Source organism: Lissotriton helveticus, chromosome 7 (genome assembly GCF_964261635.1).
Source record: "Lissotriton helveticus chromosome 7, aLisHel1.1, whole genome shotgun sequence".
In the NCBI taxonomy this organism is placed as follows: domain Eukaryota; kingdom Metazoa; phylum Chordata; class Amphibia; order Caudata; family Salamandridae; genus Lissotriton; species Lissotriton helveticus.
In genome coordinates, this window is record NC_136068.1 from 1,957,637,936 (window position 1) to 1,957,652,669 (window position 14,734).

At 47.4% G+C, this 14,734-nt stretch overlaps 1 protein-coding gene across 1 annotated transcript in view; it reads left to right on the forward strand.

Annotated features, from left to right (window-relative positions):
• Positions 1 to 14,011, forward strand: part of CLCN1 (chloride voltage-gated channel 1) — a 490,813-nt gene extending 476,802 nt beyond the window's left edge. The window contains exons 21-25 of the mRNA XM_078654208.1: positions 853 to 1,022; positions 2,861 to 2,899; positions 10,279 to 10,383; positions 12,562 to 12,648; positions 13,473 to 14,011. Coding sequence (XP_078510334.1) covers positions 853 to 1,022; positions 2,861 to 2,899; positions 10,279 to 10,383; positions 12,562 to 12,648; positions 13,473 to 13,823 — 752 coding nt within the window. The 3' untranslated portion in view covers positions 13,824 to 14,011. The remainder of the gene's footprint in view (positions 1 to 852; positions 1,023 to 2,860; positions 2,900 to 10,278; positions 10,384 to 12,561; positions 12,649 to 13,472) is intronic.
• The last annotated feature ends 723 nt before the right edge of the window (positions 14,012 to 14,734 follow it).

Below are 14,734 nucleotides of genomic sequence, written 5' to 3' on the forward strand. Positions count from 1 at the left end.
CTTGGTGGAGAGTAATGGAGTCCCGGAAAAGTCCGGATACAAAGCACTGGCTGACAGCAGTGTCTTCCCCGTGAAATATTTCAACCGGAGAGGGGTACAAAGTAAGTCTCATCAGTACAGGATAGTGTTCTAGACACAGTGTCGTGGGCTATGTGTCAGTAGATGTGAGGTGGGTCGGGACCCATCCTATGGTATTATCCTCTCTATGTGGCGGTACAGTGTGGAAGCCACTTGAGCTCTATTTCCCGGGTTAGGAATGCTCAAGGGGGGGAGGCAGAGAGAGACCACTAAGAGGGGTAAAGTCAATTAGATAGTGACGCCCATGGGATATTGTCATTCAGTCCTGTGACATCAGTTTCGAGACGGTGCACCCATCTTTCTTCAATCCTAAAGAGGGCCTGTTGTGTTATATGGGGATGTGACTCCAAAACAAGCCAGGTGAGTGCCCAGTTATCCCTCTCCTCGCGGAAGAGATCACCAGGGACACCCTCCGGGCCTGGGGCTTTTGCAGGCATAGTGGCGTTTATAGAGGATAACACTTCCTCTTCAGTAAAGGCGAGATTGCATATAGGATGGCCTTTATCACGGGGCCGCTGGGACTAACATGATGGTTGACTACAGTATACAGATTGCAAAAGTGCTTGTGCCATTCAACCGCAGGAATGATATTGGCCAAAGGGGGTGATCTCTCAAATATGCCCTTTGGCAAAAGGGCCCAGAATAGCCCACCGTCTGTATTCAAGATGGCCTCCCCCAGATCTTCCCATCTCTTTTCTTCCCCGTCCTTCTTAGCTTTGATCTGAGCCTGTTTGTATTCCTTCCTAACCCCTCGTATCCTTTGGACATCCCTAGTTCTTACGGCTGCCGAGAGCCTTGTTCTCAGCACCCCGCGCTCCTTATTAAACCACAAGTTTGAGCCTAATGGTCTCCCCGTTTTATTTCCTGATCTAATTTTGTTGAACATAGAAATAGCTGGCCAGATGTTGAAAGAAATCACCATTCCGGGTGCTGCAGCTAAACTGGTTTGTCGCAATACTAAAGTCAGAGTCTCCAAATGCTTACCCAGATCATTTGTGATAGATTTGGCCTTTGATTCATCTGCCAGAAAAATGGGCCATTTAAGCCGGCGTTTATCATTTGTGGGGAGTACCTCCGTAGTATACAATGGTGTCGAGGTATCCCGCTCCCTTCCCCCACCCCCAAGGGTGCAAAATGGTCAGGCTCAGGGATTATGATCACTTTCACAGGTAGGGTTGATGGCCATGTCCTGTACCAATGGCCATAAGACAAGTCCACTCGTAGGTAATCAATCCTACTAGATCCCTTTGACCCACAAAAGTTCATCTTCCCTCTTTTATCGGAGCTGGTTCTCCCATTCGCAGCCCTTAGCTTGGGTTCTAGGGATATAGCGTTCACCTGTAGAGCTGCGTTCCACCATTTTTAATGGGGCTTCATTTCAAGGATGGTACCGACCATACATTATCCTCGTCGCTCACATCATGAGACTCAACCCACTCGAGCGGCTCAAAGGTGACATTAAAATCGCGGCTCACTTATAAGGGATAAGCTATGAACCTTGCTTCCCAAAGACTGTCTAGGGCAGTCCGTGTTGGAGAGCTGCCTCCTCCTGCACTTCTAGCATAGACATGTACATTTCGACGGGCCTGCCCTTGCCAGTATTAATTTGGACCCCTAAGATATCTGGGCTATTAATTTCCAAAACCTTCCTAATGCAATTAACCCGTTGGGTGCTGGTGACGGAACCACTCCGTCACGAGCCTCGGATGGGCTGTGCTAATGACAGAGTCGTTCCGTCACGGCTCGGCCGCCACGCCTGGGCGGCAGCGATTTCGCGCCTGCGCTGAGCGTTCCATTGAGCGGGCGGGCCGTGACTGAACCACTCCGTCATTAGCACAGCGCATCCGAGGCTCGTGGCGGAGTGGTTCCGTCACGAGCATGGCGGCACCCCCTCCCCCTAGCGCTGCGGCGGAATTACCACCGCAGCCAAGGGGTTAAGTGAAGTGCTAAGTAAAATAAGCAGTCCACCAGTGGGCAGTGGTTTGGTATAGAGGTACAGATATTGGAGTATACTCTGGCGAGTGGGCACTGGTTTGGTATAGAGGTACAGATATTGGAGTACACTCTGGCGAGTGGGCACTGGTTTGGTATAGAGGTACAGATATTGGAGTATACTCTGGCGAGTGGGCAGTGGTTTGGTATAGAGTACAAATGTTGGAGTGTACTCTGGCAAGTGGGCAGTGGTTTGGTATGGAGGTACAGATGTTGGAGTATACTCTGGTGAGTGGGCAGTGGTTTGGTATAGAGGTATGGATGTTGGAGTATACTCTGGTGAGTGGGCACTGGTTTGGTATAGAGGTACGGATGTTGGAGTATACTCTGGTGAGTGGGCACTGGTTTGGTATGGAGATACAGATGTTGGAGTATACTCTGGTGAGTGGGCACTGGTTTGGTATAAATGTACAGATGTTAGAGTATACTCTGGTGAGTGGGCAGTGGTTTGGTATGGAGGTGCAGATGTTGGAGTATACTCTGGTGAATGGGCACTGGTTTGGTATGGAGGTGCAGATGTTGGAGTATACTCTGGTGAGTGGGCACTGGTTTGGTATGGAGGTGCAGATGTTGGAGTATACTCTGGTGAGTGGGCACTGGTTTGGTATGGAGGTGCAGATGTTGGGGTATACTCTGGCGAGTGGGCACTGGTTTGGTATAAAGATGCCGGTAGTGGGAGTTGCCCCAGAAGATAGTCCCTGGTTTGGCATGAAGAGTGGAGTGCTGTTTTCGTTTGAAATGAACGTGTCCTTCTCACTGCCACTGACCACTTTCTCTGCTTCTCCTGCAGGATTCGTTGGAGTTTCTGGACACAATGACTCCTGAAGAGGTGAGTAGGAATGACAGGAGAACAGGAAAATAACCCTCTTTCCATTCCCAGCATCAGTGGTCAGAGAATTACAGCTCTACAGCTCTCCCAATGCAAGAGGAGCTGAGACCCTCTGTCGCTTCAGCCCCACCAGTCCCCCTGAGAGGAGCCGAGACCCTCTGTCGCTTCAGCCCCACCAGTCCCCCTGAGAGGAGCCGAGCCCCTCGGTCGCTTCAGCCCCACCAGTCCCCCTGAGAGGAGCCGAGCCCCTCTGTCGCTTCAGCCCCATCAGTCACCCTGAGAGGAGCCGAGCCCCTCTATCACTTCAGCCCCATCCGTCCCCTGAGAGGAGCAGAGCCCCTCTGTCGCTTCAGCCCCATCAGTCACCCTGAGAGGAGCCGAGACCCTCTGTCGCTTCAGCCCCATCAGTCCCCCTGAGAGGAGCCGTGACTCTCTGTCGCTTCAGCCCCACCAGTCACCCTGAGAGGAGCCGTGACTCTCTGTCGCTTCAGCCCCATCCGTCCCCTGAGAGGAGCCGAGACCCTCTGTCGCTTCAGCCCCACCAGTCCCCCTGAGAGGAGCCGTGACTCTCTGTCGCTTCAGCCCCATCAGTCACCCTGAGAGGAGCTGAGCCCCTCTGTCACTTCAGCCCCATCCGACCCCTGAGAGGAGCCGAGCCCCTCTGTCGCTTCAGCCCCATCAGTAACCCTGAGAGGAGCCGAGCCCCTCTGTCGCTTCAGCCCCATCAGTCACCCTGAGAGGAGCCGAGCCCCTCTGTCGCTTCAGCCCCATCAGTCACCCTGAGAGGAGCCGAGCCCCTCTGTCGCTTCAGCCTCACCAGTCACCCTGAGAGGAGCAGAGCCCCTCTGTTGCTTCAGCCCCACCAGTCAACCTGAGAGGAGCCGAGCCCCTCTGTCGCTTCAGCCCCACCAGTCACCCTGAGAGGAGCCGAGCCCCTCTGTCGCTTCAGCCCCACCAGTCACCCTGAGAGGAGCCGAGCCCCTCTGTCGCTTCAGCCCCACCAGTCACCCTGAGAGGAGCAGAGCCCCTCTGTCGCTTCAGCCCCACCAGTCACCCTGAGAGGAGCCGAGACCCTCTGTCGCTTCAGCCCCACCAGTCACCCTGAGAGGAGCCGAGCCCCTCTGTAGCTTCAGCCCCATCCGTCCCCTGAGAGGAGCCGAGCCCCTCTGTCGCTTCAGCCCCATCAGTCCCCCTGAGAGGAGCCGAGACCCTCTGTCGCTTCAGCCCCATCAGTCACCCTGAGAGGAGCCGAGCCCCTCTGTCGCTTCAGCCCCACCAGTCCCCCTGAGAGGAGCCGAGCCCCTCTGTCGCTTCAGCCCCATCAGTCCCCCTGAGAGAAGAGGTGTTGATGCTTCAACTGCAAGGACATGGGCCTGGGGTTAAACCTTCCTCCACTGTACCGAGCCGTGCCAGGCTCTGTGTGGCTACATCACTAGAGTATGAAGCTTTCTCCACTGTTTAGGATCTGTGAGCCCCTCAATAGTTGCATCTCCACATGTTGCCACTACAGGGCAAGGTCGGACACCTCTCCACAGGGCTAGTAAATGCAAGGCCCCCTGCAGCTGCAGTCCCACCCCTCCTCGCCAGAGGGCCCCCTGCAGCTGCAGTCCCACCACTCCTCGCCAGAGGGCAGGCTGCAACAGCAGGTTCCACTTCAAAGAGTTAAACCCATCAGATACTGCAGGGTCCCTCCCTCACCTGGAAAGCAGTGAGTACTAATCCCATTCCCGCAGTAACTGAAGGGGTTCACTGACAGAGTATCGACACCTAAAATATCCCTGTACCAAAATATCGCTCATAAATATCGATGCCAAAAATATCAACACCCTACATTTATAATGGTGAGTACAAACATATTGGTAATTAGTATAGCTATACAAAATATTGTTTTATATACATAAAAAATAAAAAATATTAAATATATTAAATAGTATCATTAATTAAAAAAATAAATAGAATATACATCTTAACAAATAAACTTAATTTTATAAAGTTAAACACACATAAAATTATTAATATAGATATACATATGCATATATTCACTTTAAAACAGTTATTACACTTATAATTGTAATGCATTTTATAATTTAAATATGATATAAAAAGATTCCAAATATATGTATATGTATGTATATATCAATTCCAAAATCCACACTTTAATCTTCGCATCCAAGGCAGTATGAAAAAGCATGTTTGTTTATTTAAACCAATAACATGCACACAACTTGACTCGTGAGCAAGGGAGTTTCCCGAAACGCGTCGAGTTAATTTTCTGTTGCCAGTCACGGAATAAAATCCTTTTGATGCAACTTGAGTTCGTGCTTTTTCATACTGCCTTGGATGCGAGGATTAAAGTGTGGATTTTGGAATTGATGTAAGGGCTCGCCACCCAGCACGAGCCTCTGTCGTGAAGAGGAGGAGTCGAGGCGGTGTTCAGCGTCTGCGGAACCTAATGATTTGCTATGTATGTATATATATATATAACCTACTGGCGGTCGCCAGTAGGTAGTTATAGTTAGGACCTAGTTACCATAGGAAAATCGCAACATTCTATTCCCAATACCGGCGAATCTTCACGAAATTTTCAAAACTTATGGCCCGCTCCGGTCCGCTCCTATCTTGAAAGTTTTGGGGTGATTTGGCAAGCGCGGGCCGAGAAAAAAGGGGGGTTTAGACACGGCTACAGCCCAAACTGCTGAACGGAATTACACCAAATTTGGCAAAAAGGGAGCCCTTGGTTCAGAAGGAGCCCTTTTTGTTAAATGGTGTAAATCCGTTCAGTAGTTGCTGAGAAAATCAAAATAAAAAATATATCAATATCTAGAGGCGCGCAGGATCCGCGCACCCTCCCGATCACAAGCTTCATGCTAATTGGCTGCTAGCAGCCATCTTGTGCCTCGGTAGAACCGAGGCACAAGAAAAGAGAAAAACAAACGTGAAAAACAAGAAAAGGGGGCAGGTAGAAACACCCTGACCCCCGAGGCCTGCTTAGGGGGTCCGACAAAAAGACCCCCAGAGCCCAAAACATTTTCTTTTTTTTAAATCGTGGGATGTGCGGGGGATCTGCGAATTCTGGATGCGAAAATAAAACGAAGCGCGGGCTGCCGCGCTTCTTTGTTAATTAGACCATGGCTGGGCCAAATCCCGGGAGCAATGTTTATAATGTAATAGGGGGCCCAAAGGGCCCCCCCCCAGCCTGAGGACCGCCACCCCTGGGGCTTTTCAAAGGTATTTGGGGGGGTGCTCAGAGCCCCCCACAGCCCCGGGGACCGCCACCCCCTGGGGCTTTTCTAAAATATTTGCGGGGGGCTCATAGCCCCCCCGCAGCCCCAGGGACTGCCAGCCCCCGGGGTTTGTGTATTAAATGGGGGGGCTCAAAGGCAACCCCAAGCCCTTGAAACTGCCTCCCTGGGACTTGTTTTAAAAAAATAAACAAACCTGTGTGTGGGGCTCGAGCCCCCCACACGCCCCACGGACCTCCACCTCCCTGGGGTACTAAATAAGTGAATTGGGGAGTTTGTTAGGAACCCCCCTGCCCCAGGGACCACCACCTCCCCTTGAATACTGGGGGCCCCTGGGGGCCAATTAGCCCACCAGGAACCTCCTGTATGCGCCAATGGAGCTGCGTTGCAGAGAGGTGTTCAGAGGCCACGCTCCTTTTTACACCTCTCTGCAACGCAGCTCTGTGGCACTTACTGGAGGTACCTAGTTTGCTAGTTGGACCCTAGGGACCCTCAGGATTCAAGGGGACTTACTCTCCCAAATTAAAACGGCCACAGGGTGCGTTTACTGAGTGTTGAAGGGAGTGGATGGGGCCTGCGGTGACGTGTGCAAACACAGCCTGTGGCACGTTTTAAGTTGGGGAAATAATTCCCCTTCACTCCTGAAGGTCCCTGGGGGCCAACTAGTCCACCTGGTGCTTCCAGTAAGTGCCACTGCGCTGCATTGCAGAGAGGTGGTCCAGGCCGTGTCCCTTTTTACACCTCTCTGCAACGCAGCTCTGTGGCGCTAACTGGAGATACCTGGTGGGCTAGTTGGAACCAAGGGTCACTCAGGATTCAAGGGGACTTTATCCCCCAAATTAAAACAGGGTGTGTTTGCACACATATCACCTCAGCTCCCCCCCCATCACCAGTGTGCAAACGCGCCCTATTATGTACTAGGGTCTTACAGAGGAGGCCATGGTAATCAGTGGAGTGCCCCAACGCATAGTGTTCCCTAGTGTATGTAGGTGTTTTCACGGTATTCCAAGTGTCTTTCAGCATAGCACTGGCTCCAGGCCTGGTTAGTCAGTCAGTTACCACCAGTACCCGTCTGAAAAAGTTGGGGGCACAGGAGGACTCTGCAACAAGGCCTCTTTCTGCTCATCAGTTTGTTCTTTCTGCACGTCTTCCTTCTTCCTGAACTTTTCTTCGTCTTTGAGGACTTCTGTTGCTTCTTTCTGCATTTCTTTTTTTTCTTTGTGTGTTTTTTCTTCTTTCTTCAAATAGCCTACCTTTGTAGGCATAGTTAGAAACTAGCATTTAAAAAACCTTAGAAATTCACTGACAAAGCCATAGGTTTTAGGGGCGTTATAGTTAGCTGGACATTTCACTCGTACAAAACCATAGAAATTCCCCCTGTATAGTTAGTTCAGTTAACTATAACTCGCGCGCCCGCAATGCACTGCTGATGACGTCCCATATTACATCACTCATGACATGTTCAGTGACATCACTTATGACATCACTCATGACATCTCAGATGACATCACTGATTACATCATCCTTGTGATAGAGTGGCAGACCTCCCCTCACCCTAATATAACCTATGATACACACACTCAAAAAAAGAAACTAACATTTTCAAAACAATGGACATACCAATGCCACTTACAACAACCTATTCAGTAATTCCAAGATCTACACACACATCCACTCATTCACTAACAGTCCTATACAGTCACTCATGCATGTACTCACTCATCATATGTACTCATACACCTATACATTCTGTTACACACCAACACTCATCCATAGTTACTCACACACAAAGTCACACATGCAAACAAAGTATCAAACATCTATTTACTTGCATATACAGTTACACACACCACCACACTTACTTCTATAGAAACTTACAAATACTTACTCTCTTAAACAATCACTTATAGAAACACATATTTATTTATACAGGAACTCTTCCAAACTCTCACTCTCATATATACTCACTTATAAACACCAATACTCACATATAGTAGTTTAAAGCATATGTACTTAGTCATAAAGACAGTATTGAGATAGTCATTCACTCACTAACACACCCATACACACAATCATCCACCCATACAGTCCTGGACACATGCTGTCTTCAAAACACATACAAACAGTGAGTCACTCATTCATGCATCTATGCGCCAAGTAATACCCCACACCAAACCATACAGACACTCTTACTGATAAAACCAACTAATAACCTATATACACACTCATGTAGCTACTCACCAAGCCATGCAGCCACTTATACACAAAGCGAGAGACTGGTACAGATATTTACATATTTAAACATTACTCATTAACCCATGTATTCACTAAGATACACTTAATCAAACAGTTATACATTCACTTTTACAAAAGAAATCATCCATTTATACACTTATATACCTATTTATTCTTCCATCGACCTTGAGATATACATATATAAAACATTTAATTTTCAGAAAAACACACATTCACTGGATGATGTCATCAGTGATGTCATTTGTGATGTCATGAGTGATGTCACTGACCATGTCATGAGTGATGCAGTATGTGACATGATCAACAGTGCATTGCGGGCGCGCAAGTTATAGTTAGCTGAACTAACTATAACGGTGGAATTTCTGTGGTTTTGTACAAGTGAAATGTCCAACTAACTTTAACGCCACTGACACCTAATTTTTTTTCAGTGAATTTCTAAGATTTGTTAAATGCTAATTTCTAACTATAACGTGCCTGAAACCTATGTTTTATTCTGTGAATTTTATATATACCTGGCTGGCTGTTGTTTTCTTGTGATCCTTCATCTTCAAGTATATATATATATATATATATATATATATATATATATATATATATATATATATATACACACACACACACACACACACACACACACACACACACATACACATACATATACCAATAACAAATTATTTTTTAAATTACAAATATTAATAATTACAAATATTATCATTTCAAATACACAAAACATAGCAAAATAAATTAAAAGATTTAATACACATACTATTCCTACTACAATTTAAACACAACTAAGCAAACTATTAAAGTAAATATACAAACAATTTACCACTCCCTGTTAATGCAGCACATAAATATTAAGACTGGATAAAAATAAAATTTACAAATCTTCTTCCAATAAATGCAATAGTAGAAAAAGTGATAGATTGCAAATAGGTCATATTTACTGCATCCATTCCAGCCAATACAACACATGGGAAACTGCTAAAGAGCAAAGCGATAAAATTTACTATTCCCACTCCAGTGAGTGCAACATTGGGGAATGTCTTGGATAGCGGAAGGGTAAAAATTACTATTCCCACTCCAGAGAGTGCAACAGTAGGGAAAGTGTTGGCATAGTGGAGGGGTAAAAATTACTATTCCCACAACAGTGAGTGCAACAGTAGGGAAAGTGTTGGATAGTGGAGGGGTAAAAATTACTATTCCCACTCCAGAGAGTGCAACAGAAGGGAAAGTGTTGGTTTGCGGAGGGGTGAAATGTCCTATTCCCACTCCAGGCAGTTCAAAATTAAAAATAAACAAAATATCAACAAAATAAAAAATAATTTAATAACAAAGTTAATATAAAATATATAAATACGTTAAAAATGTAAATAAACATATATATTTAATATTCCAATAAAAAAATATAAACATTTTATAATGTTAAATACATATCATACATACCTACAAATATTATATTAAATAAAATATATGTTTTTATTTAGAAATTATTTAACAAAAACATAAATTATTACATAAATTTAGTTTATTTAGTTTCTACCCTATAACACCACAAAACTCACAACGCACATCTATAATCTATGAAAAGAATAATATTTCCACAATTAACAAAATTAATTATCAATTAACAAATATTTTTAATTAATTAAAATTCATAAATCATAATTAACTTCCCACGCTTTATCCTTATAATCCCCACAACCAACACCTCAAATTAAACTTGTGGTGGTTGCAGAGGGGTGGGGGTGGAGGGTGCCAGGGGTGGGGGTGGAGGGTGGTGGCTGTGCGGTTGGTGAGGTGGAGGGCGGTGGCTGTGGGGTGGGGGGGCTTGTATCCATTTCCCCAGATGTTGACCTTCCCATGTCTGTCTCCCCATAGGTCGCAGACTGGGAGGAACAGGAGCTGGACAGGCCTGCCTGCTTCGACACCTGTCGCATCGACCCTTCGCCCTTCCAGCTGGTGGAGAGGACGTCTCTGCATAAGGTGAGGGGGTCTCACTCCCCGTCCTGTCAGGGATGTACAGTGTTGGTTCATTCCATGCGCACTCACGCCCCATCACATTACAGCTGGGATACCCCTCACATGTGTTTTCACCAATACTGCCTGTGCTTTCCATGCACACCATACTAGTGACATATTCTACACACTCTTGTTTCACCAACATTGGATTTCCTTTCCATGCAAAACACATCCTGGCTCACTAGTGAAATATTTTACTCTGCCTCGTGTTTTACACACAGTCACATCACTATTAGGAAAACCTTCTGATCTGTTTTCCACACACCCAGTCTCTATGTCATCAACATTACACACCTCAGTGCCACAGACAATCACAGCCCCGCACACGGCCACTAGGATCACGTTCACCTGTATTTTCACTAACAACCAACCTGTGTTTGAGATACTTACTCATAAGCCAGCTCAAGGGGTGTAGCTTGGTCAGTAAATTAGACCCAGATCTCTGTACTGGGGTGAATGTATGGCATTGTTCTGCATTCTGTCCATCACCTGTTGTTTTGCATTTGTCACCCCGAGTGGGGTGGGTATGCTCAGACGTGAGTCCCATGCTCTCCATACCACTGGAGTCAAGCTATCCAGGCTGATGACGGCTGATAGCCAGAAACTGGTCCTAGGATGCTTGTTTCCAGTCCAGGGAGGACCTGGCTTGGCAGTTCGGGCTGGACTGTTCCCATGGGGCACAGGGTCAATACTGATTTGCATATGGCTGGGTTCAAACTGGAATGGCATAGTGATCAAATAAACAATGGATTTAGGCCCAGATCTCTGTACTGGGGTGAATGTGTGACATTGTTCTCCATTCTGTCCATCAATTGTTGTTTTTGCATCTCTCACATGGGAAGCAGTTTTCCCCGGGCAGATTTCCACAGGTTCCACTTGGTGTAGTGTGCTGTGCATCACCAATTAATCAATCAGGGGAATTGTAAGTGAGTTACTCACCCGTGAGGGTCTCATGGTGCCGGGGGTTGGGAGGGGTGGGGGATAAGCAGCTCCATTCAGTCGAAGAGCCTGGTCTTGAGAGCCTTCTTAAAGGTGTTCAGGTAGGGGGCAGGTCTCATGTCGATCGGGAGCTCGTTCCAGGTCTTGGCTGTGACGTAGGAGAAGGTTCTTCCCCCCTTTCTGGCTTTGTGAATGCATGAGTTTCAGCGAGCTTCGGTGGAACGGAGGTTTATATTGGGTGCATAGAAGGAGATTTTCTCCCAGTGTTGTGGAGATATTTGCAGGCATGGGTAAGTATCTAGTAGGTGACTCTCTTCTCAACGGGGAGCCAGTGGAAGGTCCGTAGGTGTTGGGTGATGTGTTTGTTTTCCGGGACGCTGAGGACGAGTCTGGCAGCGGTGTTCTATATGGTCTGGAGTTTGTGGAGCAGAGGTTTGTTGATCCCCGCGTAGAGGGCGTATCCATAGTCCACTCTGCTGGTTATGGGTGCATGGGTGACGGTCTTCCTCGATTGGGAGGGAATCCATTTGAAAGTCTTTCGGAGGATGCGTAGGGTGCTGAAGCAGCTGGAGGTGACAGTGTTGACCTGTCGGGTCATGGAGAGGGAGGAGTCGAGTATGATACGGAGGTTCCGGGCGTAGTCCGTGAGAGTGGGAGGCTGCACCACATGCGGTATCTGCTCAACACTTCCAACCTCAATTTGAACTGAAAGATGAGTTTTCACCCAAATTGCAGTTGCCTCCCACCTCATCAGGAGGGCTACATTTTAGGTGATGTCCAGTTACGGGGGCCTGCATGGACTTTGTGTCCGAGGCCAGCAGATGTTATCCAAAGTGCTTCTGTAAAAAGGCTGAGTCACGCGCTACAGTAAAGCAATTCCAACTACCATGCCTTCCCCATACCAGGCAAATCAGATTACTCTGTTGAACTAAAAACATGAGGTGCTTTAGTCCCACCTCAGCCGGTCCAAGCCTTTGATGTCTCTGGGGATGTTTTGTTTTTGTTTTTCAAAAAACCAGCAGGTGAATAATGGGGGGGGGGAGCTCTAGGGGGAATTTTTTTTTTAAATACTCAGCGTTAAATGACTTGCACCTCTAACTTCACTCTGGCACCAAGAATCCCTCTCCTCTCACCCTTTATTTATTTATTATTTCATTATGTATTGGTCTCATTTGTATTTATAACCATGTGCTTTTCTTCCAGACCCACACTCTCTTCTCTCTGCTGAGCCTCAGTCATGCCTACGTGACGAACATCGGGAAGCTTCGAGGGGTGCTGGCGCTGCCAGAGGTGAGTGAGAAACCTGGGGTGCCCCCCCCCCGCCATCTGGGACATTTATTCGATTATGAAAGGGAGTGTAAGTTTGAGTGAGACTCATACAAAGTGAGAGATGTGATGAAAAAGGGAGGGGAAGGGCTTAGAAGTGTCTGGAGGGGGAGTCGTGAGAGAGGTGATGAAAAAGAGGGGGCCTCATAGTGGGCCAAGTCTCATTACAACCCAGCTCCCCCTCCAACAGGACTGATCCAACTCCAGACTCTACCCCCTGGCTTCCTCATATGAGAGGATAATGTATAGATCCCATACCCCACTCAGGCAGCAGGGAGTCTGGGCAGGGTTCTTCCCCTATCAGAGATCCTATCAGAGGTAGTTTATCCTCCTTGAGTATCTGGGAATCCATTTAAGAGGTTGCCTGTTGCTCCAAGAGTTCAGAGCTATTGTAAGTGGCTGTCTCATGCTCTTGTGTTCCTTGTTAGAGTTGCTGAACCTTAAGAGGTGCTTCAGTGATGATGGAGTCCTTGTGGGCGTCTTTGTAAGAGGTAATCCGTTGTGCTTTGAGTCCATGTCCGAGTTCTTGTAAGAGACGGCCTGTACTCTAATGCTCCAAGTCAGAGTTCTTGTTAGAGATGGTCTGTGGTGCTGGGAGTTAGTAGTACAGTTCTGGTGAGAAGTAGCCTGTTGATGCTGAAGTTCATGCCAGTTTTCTTGTAAGAGGTTGTCCCTCTCTGAGTACAAAGCTGAGGTCTTGTACGGTGGTCCGTTGCTTTCAAACTCCATGTTTTACCCTCCTCTCTTCCTATCTGCTCATACTTTGCCTTTCTTTCTTCTTCTCGCAGCTACAGAAAGCCATTGAGGGCTCCACCAAGTCTGGTGTGAGGCTACGCCCGCCATTAGCCAGCTTTCGAGATGGGAGTCGGAGCCTTTCCACAAAGGGACGCCCCTCGGATCAGAATCCTAATGTGTGGACCCGAAAGAACAGCAGCTGCGTGGTGCACGTAGACCCGTGTGTGCCTGAGGAGACCACGCCCACTCCTGTGCCGGAGGACGGGCCAGCACCTGTGGACCTGGACATGGAGTTCGATGAGATGGAGTTGGCACACCCAACGGCTGAAGAGATCTCACAAATTCTTGAAGATCTGCAGTCGACGGCCTTGGACGAGGACTATGAGGAGGACGCGCAGCTCTAACGAGCTGGCCACACAAGTAGCATGGACAATCCTATGACCACACTCCCTCATGGCGTATCCCTCTTTGGTTCTTCTGTATTTCATCTCTGCACTGCTTTCATGAAGGTGCAAATGTGTCAATCGAGTCATGGGGGGCCATTCTGCCTCACCGCCAGAGTGGCGGCTGCCTCCTTCAAGCATGACCCACTGTTTTTTGTGTTTTCACTACCAGTTATTTCTGCCATCAGGGAACAGGCCAGCTTATGTAGATGAGAGGGGGCATAGTTATGAAAGGAGGGGATCTCTTTAGCTGAGGCGACAGGCTTTCAATGTTGAACCCGAGCAGCATCTTCTGAGAGCCTTGTGGATTATTAACCATAACAGTTTCTTCTTTCAGAATGTCCTACTTGAGACTGTCCAAACCAGTTGAACACGAGAAGAATATCCTCTGGGACAACAAGGTTACTGTAAACTTAACAACTTTCCATCACAAGAACATGTTCTTGGATACAAAACGTTGTTCACCAACTGTGGCCTTTTCCGTCCTCCACTTCATCTTTCAGAGTAGAATCTTCTCTAACGATCTGTGGACTCGGGCTCCTCTGTGAGCAGATAGTGTCTGTCAGCCAAAGGAATCTTTATTCAGACCTCGCCTTCACAACTCAACGTTCAGCCTGAGCAGCGTCTTCTGTGGAAACTCAAGACCTCAACTTCACAACTAAGCGTTCAGTCTGAGCATCGTCTTCTGTGAATACTCAAGACCTTGCCTACACAATTCAACGTTCAGCCTAAGCAGCGTCTTCTGTGAAAACTCAAGACTTTGCCTTCACAACCCAACGTTCAGCCTGAGCAGCGTCTTTTGTGAAAAGTCAAGACCTCGCCTTCACAACTCAATGTGCAGCCTGAGCAGCGTCTTCTGTAAAAACTCAAGA